The sequence below is a fragment of the Gekko japonicus genome, unplaced genomic scaffold (genome assembly GCF_001447785.1).
Source record: "Gekko japonicus isolate JY-2015 unplaced genomic scaffold, Gekko_japonicus_V1.1 scaffold350, whole genome shotgun sequence".
Taxonomy (NCBI): domain Eukaryota; kingdom Metazoa; phylum Chordata; class Lepidosauria; order Squamata; family Gekkonidae; genus Gekko; species Gekko japonicus.
Window position 1 is genome coordinate 431,508 of NW_015160845.1, and position 20,444 is coordinate 451,951.

The 20,444-nt window shown below is 45.8% G+C and overlaps 1 protein-coding gene across 1 annotated transcript in view; it reads left to right on the forward strand.

The window, feature by feature from the left end:
• The window catches only part of SLC4A4 (solute carrier family 4 (sodium bicarbonate cotransporter), member 4), a 298,401-nt gene extending 283,307 nt beyond the window's left edge, over positions 1–15,094 (forward strand). Inside the window, exons 22-24 of the mRNA XM_015419998.1 lie at positions 1,472–1,633; positions 11,584–11,663; positions 14,700–15,094. Of these exons, the coding sequence (XP_015275484.1) occupies positions 1,472–1,633; positions 11,584–11,663; positions 14,700–14,805 (348 nt within the window). The 3' untranslated portion in view covers positions 14,806–15,094. The remainder of the gene's footprint in view (positions 1–1,471; positions 1,634–11,583; positions 11,664–14,699) is intronic.
• The last annotated feature ends 5,350 nt before the right edge of the window (positions 15,095–20,444 follow it).

A 20,444-nucleotide genomic window follows, 5' to 3' on the forward strand; every position in this document is an offset into this window, starting at 1 on the left:
TTTGACGTATGAGATTCTAATGGCCTTACAAAGGTCGTGATCTCATTTTGCAGTTGCACCAAGGCACAGATCCCACAACACCCTCTTCTCCAGTTGCAACGGCTCTCTTCTCAGGTTCTCACCACATCTAATAATAAAGTAGCTGGCCTCCTCTGATCAAGAAAGCACTGCAACTACCTCCACCGTAGATGTAGTTTCTCCATACTTGGAGGAACTCCCTGAGTAGGCACCAAAATACAACTATAAATAAAGCAAAAGTTAAAGCAGGAAGGAAGGAAGGAAGGAAGGAAGGAAGGAAGGAAGGAAGGAAGGAAGGAAGGAAGAATTTTCCCCAAAAATTCCCAACACGTTTCACCAACAGGCTTCATCAGGGGAATCTGTTCGTCTTGCAGTAATTCTTCAGAAGGAGTACAAGATCAGTAGCAAATTATCAATTTGCTTCTGATCTTGTACTCCTTTTGAAGAGTTAAAGGTAAAGGTTCCCTTGCTCGAAAGTCAGTCGATTCCGACTCTAGGGTTGTGGTGCTCATCTCCGTTTCAAAGCCGAAGAGCCAGCGCTGTCCGAAGACGTTTCCGTGGTCATGTGGCTGGCATGACTAAACACCAAGGCGCACGGAACGTTACTGCAAGACAAATAGATTCCCCTCCTGAAGCCTGTTGACGAAACATGTAGGGAATTTTTTTGGAATTTTTTTGCTACTGATCTTGTACTCCTTTTGAAGAATTACCGCAAGATGAACAGATTCCACTGATGAAGCCTGTTGTTAAAAACACATAATTTTAACTGAGCAATACAACATATTTTTACCAGATTTTGCACAATTGGACTTGGCCTTATTTTTATCTCCTGTTACTAGTTCGGCCCTTTTATTTTCTTCTTGATGAGTTTGGAGCATGTTCCAGGAGGCATAGAAGTAAGCAATGCATAAACAAAAATGTGGTTTACAAAAGTTGGGAAATGGTGTAATAACAGTAAGATAATATGTATAGAAATTATTGTGTCTGCCATTCCTTTTGTCCTGTATTATTCCCCTGAACATTTTCAACAAGGATAGTGCAGTTTTGCAGTGGTGCAGGTTAGCTAAGGCAGGTTAATATTACCCTTGTGGATACTGTACGCATTTACCTATAACAACCTGAGAAAAACAAGCTGGAATCTGAGTGGGGAAGCTTTCAATTTCCAACCCAACCCTGACATTGTTCCTAACAGCTACTCTGATTGTGAGATGTATTATTAACTCTCTCTTTTGATATGTTTGTAGAAATCTTAACAACAACGTTTACTATGTATTTTATGTAAAAGATAATAAAAACTGTTTTTTTTGGGGGGAAATTAACTCTCTCTTTGCCAGTGGGGAAGGCAAAGAGATACGCCGAATCAGGGGAAGCGAAGCAGGTAAGCTTGAACGACCACGGAGGGAGAACAGCTACATCTAAGTTTAAGGGAGTGTGCTGAATTCTGTCCTGTTAGATCCTGGCACTGGTGGCGGTCCGAAAGGCCATGGACTACCTCTTCTCCCAGCACGACCTCAGTTTCCTTGATGACGTCATTCCAGAGAAGGATAAGAAGAAGAAAGAAGATGAGAAGAAAAAGAAGAAGAAGAAGAGCAGCTTGGACAGTGATAATGATGACGTAAGGCTATTTTCACCTTCGTTTGCCTGGTTTAGCTTGGGTTGGGATTGGGGATACCCAACCCAAGGGCTCCGGACTCCTCATTTCTCCTTTTCCTATCATAACAGAACTGGGGACCCCCAAAAGGAAAGACTTCCTTACGCAACAAGTGATGAAACTGTGCAATTTACTGCCAGTGGGCATAGTGATGGCCATGAAAATGGATGGCTTTAGAAAGGGGTTAGCCAGATTCATGGAGGTCTGTCAATGGCTACTGGCAGCCATGGAGACTGAATAGACCCTCCTTATACAGAGGCAGGAAGGCTCTGGTTACCAGGTACTAGGAAGCAGTATCAGGAAAAGGATGTGGTATTTGGTGCCATGTTTGTTGGTCCCTGGGGCTGCAGTGGCTCAAGTGGTTACAACGCTGAACTGCAGACTGGAAGGTCAGTAGGTCACCAGTTCGAGACCCGAGTGCCGCATGACGGAGTGAGCTCCCGTCTCTGGTCCCAGCTCCTTGCACCCTAGCAGTTCAAAAGCAAGAAATTGCAAGTAGATAAATAGGTACCACTTTGGTGGGAAGGTAACAGTGTTCTGTAGCACCTCGGCATCTAGTCATGCCGGCCACATGACCATGGAAACGTCTTCGAACAGCGCTGGCTCTTTGGCTTGGAAACGGAGATGAGCACCACATCCCTAGAGTCGGATTCGACTGGCTTTCGAGCAAGGGAAACCTTTACCTTTACCTTGTTGGTCCTTCCAGGGATGTTGCTTGGCTACTGTATGAAATAGGATGCTAGACTAGGTAGACCACTGGTCTGATCCATCGGGTTCTACTTGTGCTGTAATTATGTACATATGTCTGTGACACCAGAGACAAAGGGGTGGGCAGGTGGGAACCTTGGCCTTGACCGTATGTGGCATCTTTCAGCTCAGGGTGATGTGCGTTACATGATTCTGCCAGAGGGTGCCGAGTATGGCAAGAGGGCAAGACCTACTGAAATTTCCAAAGTGTGATTTCTGGTGGTTGTCTGTGGAGCTTCCGTGCCCTGTATAAATCCCTGCCCCTTTCTTGAATGCAGCCCAACCATAAGCCATTATACAAAGTAGAGGAGATTCTTCAGATGTGCTCAATTTGTGTCATTCATAGGAGACGCGGGATTCTGAAGTTCCCGGTGCAGAATCTGGAGTGCCCAGAATTTGTTTTTTTTTTAATTTAGTCTGTAGGATATATGACCTTGCTGAATGCCACTTTGGAGGATTGCTTCTTAAAGTCCCGACGTGCTTTCTTTCCCTGCTCCCTTGAGCCTCTTTGTTCAGCCACCTTGCCACACAGCTTTGAACCGCTTCCGATGAGGCGTTCCCGTTGGAGCCGGCTGAAAGCCCAGCTGGCGGTGCAGGATAATCACATCCAGAGGAAAACCTCTGAAGGGAAAGTGTGCAGGCTATAGCCGTGCACACGACCTGTTCCAGTAGCCTGTGGGACTTACCCCCACTGGATGGGACTATCTTGTGCCTCCGGGCAAACGCAAAGGCCGTCTGTCTGACTGCACTGGGATCATCACACCCAAAGCCATCCAGTCTCTCTCGTCTCTGCAGCCTTAAGGGGAATTATTGCCCCAGCAGTGGGACGCTGTTCCCAAGAAGGTGCTTTCTCCTGAAATTCCCAATGCAAAAGGGACCACCCCACAAGACAGTTGCCATTGTCTCTGGGTACGGGCTGCAGTGGGCTGTGTATTTATTTATTATTATGGGCTTTATATTTATTTACTTATTATTTATTTTATTTATATTTATTTATACATTAGACTTTATATCCCACTTGAACCCCCTTTCAGGGGTCTCTGAGCGAGGGCGGCTTACAACAGAGTAAAATTCAAACGATAACAGTACATAAAATCACATACGTTAATATACATAGAACGTTATAACCTCAAACATAATAAAACATAGTAAAGTGCTAGCAATATCCTCAGTTTATGGTCAGCTCTTCGGTTAAACTCAAGCGGTTAAGACGCTGAACTGCAGGCTGTGGAAGGTCGGTTGTTCAGCAGTTCGAGACCCAGGTGTGCCACATGACGGAGTGAGCTCCCGTCTCTAGTTCCAGCTCCTGCCAACCTAGCAGTTCGAAAGCAAGAAATTGCAAGTAGATAAATAGGTACCGCCTCAGTGGGAAGGTAACAGCATTCCGTGTGCTTTGGTGTTTAGTCATGCCGGCCACATGACTACGGAAACATCTTCGGACAACGCTGGCTCTTCGGCTTTGAAACGGAGATGAGCACCGCAACCCTAGAGGCGGATTCGACTGGCTTTCGAGCAAGGGAACCTTTACCTTTACCTTCGGTCTTCTTCGGTTATCTTAGGTGACTGGCACGGGCAGTATTTAAGGGACCAGTGAGTCAGAGTTCAGCCAACATAGCTATTAATTGTTGGCGGTGGAGTATTGGGGGCGACGGCTCCAAAGGCCTGGCAGTATCTTGGGACCAATGCTCCCTCTAAGCTGTGGAGCCTTGTGAGCAAAAATTCTACTTTGTGAGCTACTGGCATTAAGGTTGTGAGCGAGCGATTTGCCTCCTGCATCAATTAGCTTGCTCTGGAGCCATCCTTCCTGAGCTAAGACAAAAATGTGTGTGAGCTGGAGGCTAAAAAAAACTGTGACCTAGCTCACACTAACTCAGCTTAGAGGGAACACTGCTTGTGACTAGGGGTTCACAGATCCCGAGGATGTGAAACTCCCTCCTCCCGCTGTCTCAATATTAGCAATTCCTGCTGCCGTGTCCCACTTACCTCCTGCATTAGGGTTGTCCATATCAGCGTCTCCTCAACGGTGGTATTACAGGAGCAGCTCCTTCAGCTATGCAAACCCCAGGTCTTCAATCTCACCATTCTCAAGTTACGGGCCCCGAACTTGCTTTGGAGGGAGGAAGGAGTTATTGTGTGACTGCAATAAAGAAGGCCAATGCTATGCTGGGGATTATTAGGAAGGGTATTGAAAACAGATCAGCCAATATCATAATGCCCCTATATAAATCAATGGTGCGACCTCATTTGGAATACTGTGTGCAGTTCTGGTCACCACACCTTAAAAAGGATATTATAGCTTTGGGAAAAGTGCAGAAAAGGGCAACTCGAATGATAAAAGGGTTGGAACACTTTCCCTATGAGGAAAGGTTAAAGCGCTTAGGGCTCTTTAGCTTGGAGAAAAGACGACTGAGGGGTGACATGATCGAGGTTTATAAGATTATGCATGGGAAAGAGCAGGTAAAGAAAGAGGTACTTTTCTCCCTTTCTCACAATATGAGAACTCGTGGGCACTCCATCAAATTGCTGAGCGGTCGGGTTAGAACGGATAAAAGGACGTCCTTCTTCACCCAAAGAGTGATTCACATATGGAATTCACTGCCACAGAAAGTGGTGGCGGCTACAAGCATGGACGGCTTCAAAAGGGAATTAGATAAGCATATGGAGCAGAGGTCCATCAGTGGCTATTAGCCACAAGGGTATAGATAGGGGCTCTGGGGCAAGTGATGCTCTGTCTTCTTGGTGCTTGGGGGGGCCAACAGTGGGAGGGCTTCTAATGTCCTGGCCCCACTGGTGGACCTCCTGATGGCACTGGTATTTCTGGCCACTGTGTGACACAGAGTGTTGGACTGGATGGGCCTTTGGCCTGATCCAACATTGGCGTCTCTTATGTTCTTATGTTCTAAGGAGGCTCAGTTACCAAAAACCTTATCTCCGCTCCTTTGTCAAAGTCTGCTGAAACACGACACACTGTCCTCCTCCTTGCCTATGAGGTCACCCTACTTTGTTTACTTTGACCAGCTCTTGACTTTCTCCTTATTTTTCTTCTCACTCTGCTTTTCAGGACATAAGAGCAGCTTGGCAGGTTTACTCGCAGCCAGAAAAAAAACACACAGGACCACATTCTCCTGAGTATTTCTTTATTCCCCTCCCGTTCTCTCCGCCCCCCAAATGCACACAGAAAAGTTGATTGGCTCCGTAACATTCTACGTCGCTTTGGCTGTATACAATCCTAATTTGAAAAGCACCAATCAGAAGAGGGCCTGTCCCTGACTGCGTTTCCCGAGGAACCCTAGCCTCAAGCTTTGGAATGCTGCGTGTGCGCTAACCCAACTTTGTGCCTTAGAACTTGCTAAATCGTTTTCCGTCCTTTAGATTCCTGAGGAAAACAGATCACACGGTGCCTTCAGATAATTTCTCCACAGGATTCAGTATGGCGCCACCACATATATGTGGCTTGAAAGTAAAAAGATGTTCTATCTACAGTGTGGTTAAGAGTGGCAGAGTCTTATCTGGAGAGCCGGGTTTGATTCCCAGCTCCTCCACATGAGGCCAGCTGGTTGACCTTGGGCCAGTCACAGTTCTCTCGGGAATCTCTCAACCCCGCCAACCTCACAAGGTGCCTGTTGTGGGGAGAGGAAGGGAAGGCGATTGTAAGCTGCTTTGAGACTCCTTAAGGAAGAGAAAAGTGGAGTATAAAAACCAACTCTTCTTCTCCGTTTTACAAAGGATAGCCCAAAGAGTGATTAACACATGGAATTCACTGCCACAGGAAGTGGTGGCGGCTACAAGCATGGACGGCTTCAAAAGGGAATTAGATAAGCATATGGAGCCGAGGTCCATCAGTGGCTATTAGCCACAAGGTATAGATAGGGGCTCTGGGGCAAGTGATGCTCTGTATTCTTGGTGCTTGGGGGGGGGCAACAGTGGGAGGGCTCCTAGTGTCCTGGCCCCACTGGTGAACCTCCTGAGGGCACCTGGTATTTTTGGCCACTGTGTGACAAGAGTGTTGGACTGGATGGGCCATTGGCCAGATCCAACACTGGCTTCTTTTATGTTCTTATAGATGGAACTCTCAGTCTGGGGCAAGGGATGCTCTATATACTTGGTGCTTGGGGGGGTCAACAGTGGAAGGGCTCCTAGTGACCTGGCCCCACTGCTGGACCTCCTGAGGGCACCTGGTATTTCTGGCCACTGTGTGACAGAGTGTTGGACTGGATGGGCCATTGGCCTGACCCAACATTGGCTTCTCTTATGTTCTTAAGGTCAGTATTGTCAAAGACTGGCAGCAGCTTTCTGGGATCTCAGGTAGAGTTCTCACCAGATCCTTTCAACTGGAGGTGCTGGGCATTGAACCTGGGACCTTCTGCATGCCAAGCAGATGCTCGGTCTCTGAGCTGTGTCCCTTCCCCATATGCATGCATACGTGCGTTCACTTTAATGCGATCCCGGCACTTTCATTGCCTGTCACATGAACATAATGAAATGTCCTCAAACCACCGGTCCATCTTTCTCAGTCTTTTCCCACCCTTGACTATTGGTATAGATAGGGGCTCTGGGGCAAGTGAAGCTCTGTCTTCTTGGTGCTTGGGGGGGCCAACAGTGGGAGGGCTTCTAATGTCCTGGCCCCACTGGTGGACCTCCTGATGGCACCTGGTATTTTTGGCCACTGTGTGACAGAGTGTTGGACTAGATAGGCCTTTGGCCTGATCCAACATTGGCGTCTCTGATGTTCTTATGTTCTTATGGTGGCTCTTCGGGGCCTTGGGAACACAAAGGTCTTGGCAGGCCCCTGCTCTACGAGATCCTTGAATAGGTGGTGTCACCCATTGAAATTGTCACCTATTGTATGTGGAGCAGGTGATCTAGCCCTGAGCCACGGCTTCTTTCCACGGTTGGCCTAGCGGAAGGCAAGGTGGGGAGAGATTGTAGGTTGTTGTTACCTTGGAGGAACGCAGTGTGATTTTGGATTTTCTGCTTTAAGATTCAATATGACTGGTTGGCATTGACTGTCTCCTCTGTTAATAGCCTTGAGGGGTACCGGTTATCACCAGAGGGGACAGCAAGAGACGTATGGGAGGAGTTGAGAACTATCACTAAACTGGCCCCATGGTCAGCTTAGTTACCAATGAGAATGAGGGTGCTTACCCTCCCATAAAACTGCGGATATGCTTCACAAGTTGATCGAGGACATTTAGGCTGCTGTGTTGCCATCACCCTTCACACTGCAGAGATGCATCATGGGCAGTTCATGGAAGAGGCTGCTTTTTGCTTATCATCTGTACTAGGATCCTTCCAGACCACTGCTGAAGGCCCTTCTAGAAACCTGTTACTTCGTCTTAATTAGTAGGATATTAGGCCCTTCTAGGAACCGTAGGTAGCTCCTCTAGAGCCATTAATAGCTTGTTTTTATTTATTACATGTCTGTATCCTCTTTCAGCCAATGCACTCAAGGTGGCCTATAGCAGAAAGCAATGTGGTGAAGCCCAATATGCGCATGTGAAAGAAAAATGGGGTGGGAAGCATAAAATAAGCAGGTCTGGGAACTAATTCTTTTTTGAATTTTAACCCCCTTGAGCTCCTTGGTATGATAAATGTAGTAAGTAATAATACATATCAATCTACATCCCTGCACCCTGAAGGTTTTGAACTCTCTTCAAAGAGTACATTTGGTGACCGTAAAGTGCACTGAAGTGCATTGAGTGGTTATTTCTTTAACTGCCAGCAGGTGGTGCCATTGCCGGAGTGGCTGCTGCAGTTAAAACAATGGCAAGCTGGTGCAGAATCCCTCAAATGCCAGAGCTGGGCTGGTATGTTCTGTGGATAATCTGTGGGGAGAGTGAGAAAGAGAGAAAGCGTGAGCAAGATGGAAGCATTCTAAGCATTTTTGTGCACATTTCTTTCACAGTCTGACTGCCCCTACTCAGAAAATGTCCCAAGTATTAAAATTCCAATGGACATCATGGAACAAGAACCCTTCCTAAGTGATAGCAAACCTTCCGACAGTGAGTAGAACTAACCTCTTGCATGCCTGCTTCAGTCTGAATTTGCACTGCCACAAAGCAGATATAAAGTAATATACATATAATAGATATATATTCGTATATCTATATATACATATTCATATATCTCTATATACATATATTTATCTTTTTTTTAGTGAAAATACTTGTTCAGTACATGTTTTTGTCTATTTTTTTCCATTTCCATGCTTATTTTTTTTTACCCAGCCTTTTCCTGCAGCATGTGAAATTTTTGTTGGCTTTTTAAACATTATTTTTACTCTCGTATCATATGTGGGGGTTTTCCCGCTATTCCCCCCCCGTTCCCGTCTTTCTTTGTGCCTCCACTTTTAATTGAGTTAATTCCAGCTGCCAACAGGTCAGTCAATGGCTAGCTCTCTTTCTCTCTTTCTCTGTGTCTAACCTTCCGAAACCATCCAGTCCATTTCTGGTACAATATTTACTCCCTCCCCTGTCCACATGTGGCTGCGTGTTATCGTCTAACTCTTTTTAACGATTTTCCTTTAGCTTACCCCGCTGGCTAATTTCTGGTTTGCCGTCTTTAGAAGCTGCACCGCTGTCTATCGCTGCTTGTTTCCTTAGGATCCAATCAGTCATCACCAATCCAATCTTAAGTGTCATAGCTTTCCTCCGTGCCATTCCTTGATTTTGAAAAGGAGATCATCTTGTGAATCATACCACGGCATTAACACGCTTGTCTTCTTCTAGGTGGCTTTGGGTTACGTTGGCTTCCTTCTCGCTCAACCTTAAATTTGTGCTAATGCCCAAGACGTGATTGTCGTTTTCATTTTTTTTTAAAAAAAGTCCGCCATCACCACTGCTTGTCTCTCCCTGTGGCTTCCCCGTGCATTTTTCTGGTGTTTTAATTTTCTTGATGGGAATGGAATCCCATCGCAGTTATGTATGACAGCTCTCCTGCAGTTTGGTGTAGTGGTTAAGTGCGCGGACTCTAGTCTGGGAGAACCGGGTTTGATTCCCCACTCCTCCACTTGCACCTGCTGGATGACCTTCGGCAAGCCGTAGTTCTGATAAGAGCTGTTCTTGAAAAAGAGTAGTTTCTGTCAAGAGCTCTCTCAGCCCCACCTACCTCACAGGGTGTCTGTTGTGGGGAGGGGAAGGGAAAGGTGTTTGTAAGCCGCTCTGAGACACCTTTGGGTAGTGAAGGGCGGGGGTATAAATCCAATCTCTTCTTCTTCTTCTTCTTCTTGGTGTGTATTTTCCCAAAGAGGAAGAAATCATGCAGTCTCAGAGACGAATGTTTTGCTTTGAAAGAGAAGAATGAAAAGTTGAACTCTTTGCAAATGTGACAAATGGTTTAAAAATAATTGTCAGCATTCAATGGCTGAGTATTTTTGGCTTTGCTTGACTTCTTTCGGACATCTAGCTTAATTGCCGCAACTGATTCCCACCTTCAGGTGGGCTTGCAAAGATTTTGGGGTATGTGTGGATGGGTATAGCTTGTTCCAAGGGAAAATACACTTCTGGGTGCAGCTGGAAGTGTCAGTTTGTCAGCTTAACTAAGCCTCGGGGGCCTCTACCTATGCCAAGTTCAAGAGACCCGTGGCACCGGCAGTGCAGATTCAGCAGGAAACACCCAATTCAGAAAGGTTGCACTTGCGGCTCAGTATAGTAGTCACACCTGCAAACTGGCCAATAGTCAATAGAATTTGGACTTCCCAGGCACCTTAAATTTGCTGCCCAGTCTTCAAAGTATATCGTGTGGTACATCCCAAGTTCACAGCATTTCCCAGAATCCTTTTCACGTTCGTCCTGTCACACTGAACCTGGGTGCTTTCCAAGAGTAGTTTTATGCCTTCATGCCTTTTTTAGTATCATCCAATCCTTCAGCAGTTGCAGCATGACCCATACTACATTGCCCATTCTGTGGAGTGAACCATTAGACACATTCTTACTGCAGGGACAGGATTGGTTGGATAGATAGCAAGTATGTGTGTGGGGAGGGTGAGTATCAAACAAGCTAAAAGAATCTCACACAAATGTTGTTGCAGGGATGGAAGACGGTGTCAGGTTCATGGGTCATCATTATAGCAGGCTTTGGTCTCAGACTGGCCAGCAGAAACTTTAGAAAGATCTTGCATCTTCAGTATGAAGGGTTTGGATCCCGCAGATCTGTTCTGCTAATGGTAGAGATTTCCTCCTAGACAGGGATCCCTCCCCTAATGCAGTTTGTCTTCTTCTGGAGTCATAGAAAAGCAACAGCTTTAGAGGAACAGATCTGTGGAATCCAGATTGAAAATTCGTAATGACGTCTTCCTCCTCGAAAATTCGTGGTCCTATCTGACATATTCCTCCTCGAAAATTTGTGTTGTTATCTGGCGTCTTCCTCTTCGAAAATTTGTGTTGCTATCTGACGTCTTCCTCCTCAGAAATTCGTATTGCTATCTGACCTCATTCTCCTTGTAAATTTGTATTTCTGTCTGACCTCTTGCTCCTCGAAAATTTGTATTGCTATCTGACATCTTCCTCCTCGAAAATGTGTTGCTATTCGACTTCCTCCTCCTGCTCCTGTCCCCGTCCTAGATAAGAGAGAATTACCTCCAGCTGCCTCCTCCTCCTCCTGAAGAAACATGAGCAGTTAAGGCTCATTTCTTGGAAGCCATTCCAGTTTAGCTCCATAGGAATAATAGAATCATAGAGTTGGAATGGTTCCCATGTCCTTGGGGGGAAAACTTAGCAAAGAATTGCAAACAGGGTTACCAGATCTCCTACCTGTTCAATGCAGAAAAGCCATTCTGGTGTCTAGAGTTTTTCCTGCATGTGCCTCCACAGAAGGTCTTGCAAGGGAGATGGACTGAATTAGGCCCTCTCAGGGCCTTTCTCTGGAGTGCTGCTTCACTACTGGTCCACCGGTTCTCCTCTCCTTCCTTTTGGTTTGGGCATGAAGGTGGCATGCGGGTGACATGAGTCTTCTGAACACAAGACCTAACAAACCCCCAATCCGTGTAACTTCTTACACTGGGTATTTCTATCCCTGCGACTTGGTGGGGTGGCACTTACCCGCCAGCACTTGTCATTCAAAGCATGTTATCGGCTTCTTTTCTGGTGGGACCAGAGTAATGCTAGGGGATTTGCGTCTGTAAACTAGCAGTGACGATTATCGATGTATTTGTTGTTTTTTTAAAAAAGGAGAAAAATCACCAACATTCCTTGAACGACATACATCATGCTGATAATTTTCCTTACCTCCACTCCCACACGATGCCAAGGTAAGGCTCTTTATTGTGTGTTCTGATGTGATCTTATTTATAAGGAAGCCGTGGCTTTGGGAGTGGAAGGGTGGATTGCAGTTTCGGTGCAGTGGATGAACCACCCATACTTGGTTGGTTACTTTTCCTTCTAGCTACAAATGGAAGAAATGGAATTATTCCAAAATCAAGATTTAAATGTGGAATTCATCTTCATCTTCATCGTTTAAATTTCTACCCCGCCCATCCCACCGTAGCAGGCCCAGGGCGGCTTACACAGACACTACACAGCTAAAACAAGACTAAATAAAATCATAACAATATAGGTATGAAACATTTCAAAGTGCTAGTGCTAAAACAATTCATATACAGTGGCGGGTATGAACAGCACCCAGCAAACAAGCAGCCAGTTCCCATTGTGGTCTGGGTTATATCGGCTGTTGATGTTGATATTGATGTTAATATTGCCAGAGGATGTAGTGATGGCCACAGGAATAAACAACTTTAAAAGGGGATTCCCTAGATTAATGGAGGATAGGTCTGTCAGTAGCTAGTATCCATGGTGACCGAGGGTAACCTCCACATTCAGAGGCACTATGCCTCTGGATCATCGCACAGCCAGGAGGCAACGTCAGGGAAGGCCTCGGCCCTTATCAAACAGCAAACTGAAAAGGACGTAAGAGGACAGGATGAGGCCGGGTGACTCACAGCTAAGGTCAGTGTGGTCCAGCCTCCTGTTTCCCAGTAAGGCCAATCACGTATTCCCAGAATGCCTCTGGGCAGGACATGGTGGCCAAAGTTTCCTTCTATTGATGCCTCCCTCAATCAACTAGTATCAAAGATAAACTGTCTTTGTATATGAAGGATTCTTTTACCCATCATGGTCAATAGCTACTGATGGACCGATCCTGCATGAATGTGTCTTGTCCTCTTTTAAAGCCTTCTAGAATAACGGCCATCATTACATCAGATGTTAATTAATTTAATTAACTGTAACTTCCCTGCCCCCTTAAAAATTTATGTGCCTCCAAACAAGAAAGGTCTGGCTACGGGCCTGCAACTCCCCACCCCCACCCCAGTCACTGGGGTTTTTACTCCCCTGGAATCTTTCCAGCACATGGACTTACAAGGTGGCTGCCCCAATGCTGCTGTTCTCGTTGAAGCGTTGTCAAAACTAGTTCAATGAAAAAGAGAATTGGGTGTGAATGTATGGGTAGAGAACACAGAAACCACCCAATCGGAATGGAGACTCAGGTGGCATGAGAACTTGGTGCATTGTTAAATCCTATTTTGAATTCTCCCTCCAGGGCGGTTTCTCTATGCCAGCTAGCATCAAAGTTATTCAGTATTTCAGCTCCAACTCTCCCTGTTTGGGCACATTGGCTTGTTAGGCCTATCAGCATTTGAGAAGTTTTGAGATTTTCAGCTCTCATTTCAGAAGCAGAAGAGACCAAAACCCATTTGTAGCCAGCTCTTTTATCCCACTCCCGTTACAAACGTAAATAAGTTTCCAGTTATTTCCATTGATTCCGAGAATCAGTGCTTTCATTAGAGATCACAGTACTACAATTCCCAGAATCCCTCATGGAGGTCTCAGATTCACATGTTACAGTAAATGCACATACAGCCTACCTGTATGTGTGTACATCTGTAAGAAAGAGCCAGCACATGCTCAGGATAAATGTGGGGTTTGCATCACACGTTCAGCTGCATGTGCATTAACTGTAATGTGAAATTAACATACATACAAAGAAGAATCAAGTGTGCACTGTAAATGGTTTGTATATGTGTGTTCAATGCAACTCATGAACAAGGCTTCAGTTTGCGGGGGGAAGGGTTAAATCGTCAATCACAGCATCTCTCTCTCAAGCAGTCAGTACGTAAATTGGTCTGTTTGAAATGCCATCTTTAAAAGGCACCTTCTTTCTTCTAAGACCAGCTTAATAGTGGCATACAAAGAAGCTAACAGGCCATTGTTCTGGTGGTGGTAGGGTGTGTGGGTGGAAAGTGCCATCACGTTGCAGCCAACTTATGGTGACCCCATAGGGCAGGGGTGTCAAACATGTGGCCCAGGGGCCAGATGAGCGCCCCCCCCCCCGAGGGCTTCTATCAGGCTCGCAGTGGAACTGGCTGTGTTCTGCTTCTGCTTCTTCCAGTTCTGCTGCTGCTGCATCATCGTAGGTTTGCAGCTTACAGATACACACCTGAACAGCATACTCAAGATTGCAACAGCACAGACATTTTGATGCAATAATTCACAGCAAGAGGTGTCAGTTATCAGGCACTGTTGAATAAACAAAATATTGCAAGAGTGCAGATGTTTTAAGCATGTTTTTATTTTAAGTAAAAAAAAAACCCTTTGTGTTTGTGTCCTTTATATAAAGTTTATATCTCCGCGACCTGGCATTACATTTTATGACACACGTGGCCCGGCCCAACGAGGTCTCATTTATGTCAGATCCGGCCCTCATAACAAATGAGTTCGACGCCCCTGCCCTAGGGTTTCCAAGGCAAGAGATGTTCAGAGGTGGTTTTCCCATTGCCTGCTTCTGGGTAGCCACCCTGGGATTCCTTGGTGGTCTCTCATCCAGGGCTATTTTTGGGCAGGAATGGACAGGAACGGAGTTCCGGCTGGTTCCCGAGTCGGCCACGCGCAGCAGGAACTCATTAGCATAATAGGCCACACCCAATAGCAGACAGTCATTAGGATTGGCTACATTAGGGGTGTGTGGCCTAACATGCTAATGAGCAGTGACATCAGGGTGTGGCTTGATATGCTAATGAGTGCTGATGGGTGTGGCCTATTATGCTAATAAGTTCCTACTGGGCTTTTTCTACAAAAAAAGCCCTGCTCTCATCCAAATACTAACCAAGGCCAACTCTGCTTAGCTTCTGAGGACTGATGGCAAGGGTTAGCCTGGGCTATCCAGGTCAGGGTGGCCACTGCTCTGTATCTTCCCTAACATAATGATTAATCCGGACCTGATAGCACCATATCAAATCTCATTGATGATTTTTGTTTGTTTTCTCCCTCTTCTCTCTCTCTCCTGTCTGCAGCCCTCCACGAACTCCAGTGAAAGTTGTGCCTCAAATTAGAATAGAGCTCGATCCTGAAGACGGTGTTTTTTTCTGGAGGAGCAAGGGAACAGAGACTACTTTGTAACTTGGTCGCTAATCTTCTGCCGAACTGGCTTCTTACTTTTTCGTTGTTGTCGGTTTTCTTGCATTACTAGCCAAATATTCGGTTGCTCTCTGCCTAGGATAAAACCAGGACACACCGCCCTCCCTTTGCTCTAAACTTTCTCCCGTTCCGTCTTATGGGGGGGGTGTTATATTTTTCTACTCGCTCCATTTCTCTCCTTCATTCTGACCAAGACAATTTTCGTTTTGCCTTTTCAGTCACATCCATACCTATACCTCTCTTGAGGAGCAGGCAGAAGTATTAAGGATATATTATCACAGCTTTGTGAGATGAGTGCAAAACTGACTGTTAATTTTTTTTTTTTAAAGCTGCGAATCAGTGTTTTTTTTTTTCTTTTTAAAATTTTGGTTGTTGTTTTTCTCTCTCTCTAGCAGAACAAACCTGACCTCTGGGCTAACGTAGCTCCCCTTAGTTCTCCAATGCTGCTAATCTTAACATGCTCTTAATATCAATCACTGCTATGTTGGGCAATTTTGAGGAAAGGAGATGGAACGGTACATCCCCACACAGAAGGAATTTCTTTTTTGCCATCATGGTAGTGAGTGTGTGGAATTGGTCCCTCTCCTATGCAACTTTTATTCTGTAATATTTTAACGGACTTTTTACCTGCCAGCTACTTTGACGAGTGTTACTTCCCCCCCCCCCTCGATTTTTTTGTTTTGTTTTAAATTATGGGGGCCTAACTTGCGACTTTAATATTTTTTGTCAATTTTTTAACCTTTTTTTAAAAAAAATTACTGTAAAGAAAATGAATTTTTTTTTCCTGCAGCAGGAAATGTATAGTTTTGTGTAGTTCTACCTCTTATTTCTAGATGTTGGACTTTCTCTTTTAAAAAGGTAAAAAAAAAAAGAAGAAGAAGAAAGATTTAATAACAACAATTGTATAGTACGGTATATAATGTGATTTTTACAAAAACAAAATCCAGAAAACAAAAACAAACAAAAAAAAGACACAATCTCAAGGGTATGGCATAGAACTGAAATCAACAATCTTAAAACTCCTTACTTTGAAAATGTCTCTCTCCTTTTCCTTTTCTTTCTCTCTTCTTGTTTTTATTTCCCTCTCACAATCTGATCACATGGTGAAGGAATTGGGGCACGGGTCACATGACCGGAGGGGCAGAGCCTGTTTGGCCCAACCTGCGCGATCTGCCCCAGGTTGCCGCCACTGTGCCGCCTCTTCCTGTGGAAGCATCGTCAAAATGAATGAGTAGGGTGCTGCATCAGCCAATCTCATGAAAGCTGCTCCTCAAGGATCCATGTCAAATGAGCAGATGCAGACTATAGCCATCTATCAGTTTCTTATTGAGTATCGGTGGCGTTACTTCATCCCCCAAACTTGCCTCACCCTTTCGCTCTCTCAGTGTGTGCATGTGTGTAGCTGCCCTTGCAGATAGCCTGGGAAAGAGAAGGCTTAGAGGGGACATGGTTGCAGTCTTCAAGTATTTGAAGGGCTGTCATGTAGAAGATGGAGCGGATCTATTCTCTCTTGCTCCGGATTGCAAGACTAGATCTAATGGGTGGACATTACAAGGGAGTCGATACCGGCTAAATACCGGGAGAACCTTCCTAACTGTCAGAGTGGTTGAGCAGTGGAACGGACTGCCTCGGGAGGTGGTGGATGCTCCTTCGCTGGACGTTTTCAAGCGGAGGCTGGACGACCATCTTTCAGGTATGTTGTAGGTATGTAGGGCTATCTTTCGGCTATGCTCCTGCAGAGTGCAGGGGGTTGGACTAGATGACCTGCAAGGTCCCTTCCAACTCTAACATTCTATGATTCTATGTTTTAACCACCCACTCTCTGGTGATGCGTATTTTCCCAGGGTGTATCCTGTCACTTTGCACGCGGGGAAGACCACATCTTCAAACGTTTTCCCCAACTAAAACCCTAGAAAACGAATTCATCATGGAGAACCATTCCAGGCCTCTCCTCGGTATGCTACTTTTCCATGCCGGGGGAATACCTTTTTTTTTTGGTTTGGGGAAGAATTTAAAAGATGACATCTTCCACTTGTGGCATTTGGCTGTCGTATCCCAGGAGAGCTATACCACTTGATCTTTTTGCAGATGCAGATCAGCGTTGAATCTATGTTTTTAAGTGTGTGGAGTTTAGCGTTAACAGTGTTGTTGTTTTTTAGAAGAAACAGAAATGTATCTCCAGCCACTCCAGCGGCTGTCCAAAGGCTGTTTAGCCACACTTGCAAGAGAGCTTTACAGACAATGACCACAGCTCAAGAGGTCCCCCGTTAGGTATTAGCAGCAGCTAAGGTGCATGTGCTGGGCTTTTCATCTCCCACCCCAACAATAGCAATTAAGTGTTCTGCACCAACAGGGTCTCTAAAACTGTCCTAGTTTATCTGAGCAGTTTGGGTGGTATTGGGGCTGGTTTGGGAGAGAGCCCACAGCATACTGTTCCGGGCTATAGTCTCAGACAACTCTCCTTCTCCTTTAACAGTCCAAATGTGCCCAGTGAAAGGGTGTGTGCTTGCACCGACACTCTTGAACAGCTGTCTGCAGTAGCATCCTCAGTGCCAATTCAGTAGGGACTCCTCAAGATTACCTGGGTATGAAAACAATATGTCGTACATTGGATTCTGCAATGTATTGGCAGTGTGAATGGTACAATGGTGAAGTAGTTCACTGCTGGTGTAAACAGGTGTTCTGGGTGCAAGCCTGCCCTCTGTAGAACTTTGGGCACATCTTCTGGTGGTGGTGGTGGAGGAGAGGACCATCAAGTTAACAGCTGGCTTCTGGTGGCCCCATAGGGTTTTGAAGGCACGAGATGTCCAGAGGTGGTTGGCCATTGCCTGCTTCTGTGTAGTGACCCTGGGCTTCCTTAGTGGTCTCCCAGCCAAGTGCTAACTAGGGCTGACTGTGCTTAGTTTCCCGAGAGTCCAAGGAAACCAGGCTAACCTGGCCCACCCAGCTCAGGGCAATAATTACGTACCATCAAGTCGCAACAGATTCATGGCGAGCCTGTAGGGTTTCCAAGGCAAGAGAGGTTCAGAAGTGGTTTGCCATGGTCTGCCTCTGCATAGCTACCCTGGGCACCCTTGGTCGTCTCCAATACTCCCTCTCTGCTGTGGAGTCTTGTGAGCAAAAATTCTACTTTGTGAGCTACTGGCATTAAAGTTATGAATGAGCAATTTGGCTGTTGCGTAAATTAATTTACTGTGGAGCCCTCCTTCCTGAGCTAAGACAAAAATGTGGGAGCCAGAGGCTAAAAAACTGTGAGCTAGCTAACTCAGCTTAGAGGGAACAGTGGTGGTCTCCCATCCAAACACTAACCAGGGCCGACCCTGCTTAGCTTCTGAGATCCGATGAGATCGGGCTAGCCCGGGTCAGAAAAAGACGAGTGGTTGAAAGTGGCATCAAGTCACAGCTGACTTATGGAGACCCTGTAGGGTTTTCATACCAAGAGATATTGAGAGGTGGTCTGCCATTGCCTGGAATTCGTTGGCGGTCTCCCATCCAAGTACTAACCGAGGCTGACCCTGCTTAGCTTCCGAGATCTGATGAGATCCGGTTTATCCTGAGAGTATCTCAGTAGTCACACCAAAGCAAATATATATATATATATGTGTGTATGTATATATGTGTGTGTGTATATATATATATATATATATGGGAAACAAGCACAAAAGGAAGCTGAGGATTTTGAAACCAGAGGGGCTCTTCTGCAGACGCGTTGTCTCACACAAGCACACACACATTCTCCCCTATCTCTTCGTTTCCCGGATCTCTCTCAGTAAGGTCTTCCATTGTTGAACAGTGTGATGGGTATTTGAATTCATGGTGGTATCGCTTGATTATTGAAATGGACATTCAGTGCAATGCCTTGTTGTACAGATCATGTTGTCGTGTAGTTTGGGGACAAGTATTTCTATTATGATAATTTATACCACTTAATGTTTGGGTTGGGGGAGCTGAGGAATGCGAACCTGAGATGTGACATTTCATGAGTTCCTGGGATTAGTAGCACTTGGCTGCACAATTTAAAAACAAACTACCAGCACTAAGGATGTATCTACACTGCACTTTCATTGGGTTTTATATCAGTTGAATTGGCATGCCTTTGTTTCTCCTGCCCAAAGAAACTTGGGATTACATCTTGTGAGCAGGTGGAGAATTCTCTATGAATGATCGCAACCTTCACGCAACAGAATTACAGTCCCCAGAATTCTTTGGGGTAACGAAATGACTGTAAGATGAACAGTGTAGCTACTCCCTAAACAACTGAATTGTAAAGGGAGGGGGGCTTTGCTTAGATCCTGGCTTATGTAAAGAGACGTGTTGAAAAAGTTTGGCTTTACAGTGATAAGAACAGTTGCGAGATTGGCCTCCGAAGGGGCAGATGGAAACTGTTGGGACGTCGCTTGTGAACAGAACAAATTTTGTTGTACAAACTGAATTTGGAAAACAGCTGCTTGAAATATAATCCTGCACATGGTGCACTTTCTCAGACGACAGGGCGCTGCACTGTAAAATCTTTCCGCCTCCATATCTGCTTTCCCCCAAAATTAGAAGATCCGGAATAACTTCGGATGTATGAACGTACTAGACCACATTTAATGGGGAAGGGGAAAACAGCGAATTTTCAGGTTGCATAAAACTATCCGGATTCCTCCTTGAAGGAAGTTTCAGAGGGCAGCCGTGTTTGGTCTGCGGTAGGACAGGCAGGTGTGAGTCCCGCAGGATTTTTTAGAGTATAAGCTGGCGAGAGTCCAATCTTCTTTCGTCACCTCTCCCACCTTCAGAATGGGATATAAGGACTCACGGATTACCATTCCTACTTGCATCTGACGAAGGGAGTTATGACGCTCAAAAGCTCATACTTCCAAAATCTGGCGGGTCTCTGAGGTTATACCGGACTTGAATCTAGCTCTTCTTGAAGAAGGTTTCTATGCAGCCTGGAAGTTTGCTACAATACCCAATTAGCTGGTTGCTCCATGCTCCCAATTAGCTCCATGGACCAAATAACAGCTGATGGGATGGAAACCAATTTAGATTGGGGAAATACCGTGAGGGGAAAAGGTTAAGTACCTTCCCCCGACTGTTTTGCAGTTACTGACAGAGAACCATGGAGGTGAAGCTAATTTTGAATATGGATCTTTTTAAAAAAACCGTTGGAGGTACGAGTGCACATTTGCTCTTTGGAGTCCACTGAAGGCCTTCAGTCCAGTCACGGAGTCCTTCGGACATTCAGTTGTGGGACCAGCCAGCTTTCCCTGCTCTTCAGGTTGCCAGCCTCCAAGTGGGGGTAGGGTTGCCAGGCCCATAGGTCTTGCAGGCAGGGGATGGGGGAAGGGACTTTCCAGGAGCCCGAACAACGTGACATGCCTACGTCACCCAGGAGGCGGAAATAAATGTGACGGTTTGGTTTAGTGGTTAAGTGCGCGGACTCTAATCTGGGAGGACCGGGTTTGATTCCCCACTCCTCCACTTGCACCTGGCTGGATGACCTTGGGCAAGCCGTAGTTCTGGCACAGCTGTTCTTGAAAAAAGAGCAGTTTCTGTCAGAGCTCTCTCAGCCCCACCAACCTCACAGGGTGCCTGTTGTGGGGAGGGGAAGGGAAAGGAGTTTGGAAGCCGCTCTGAGA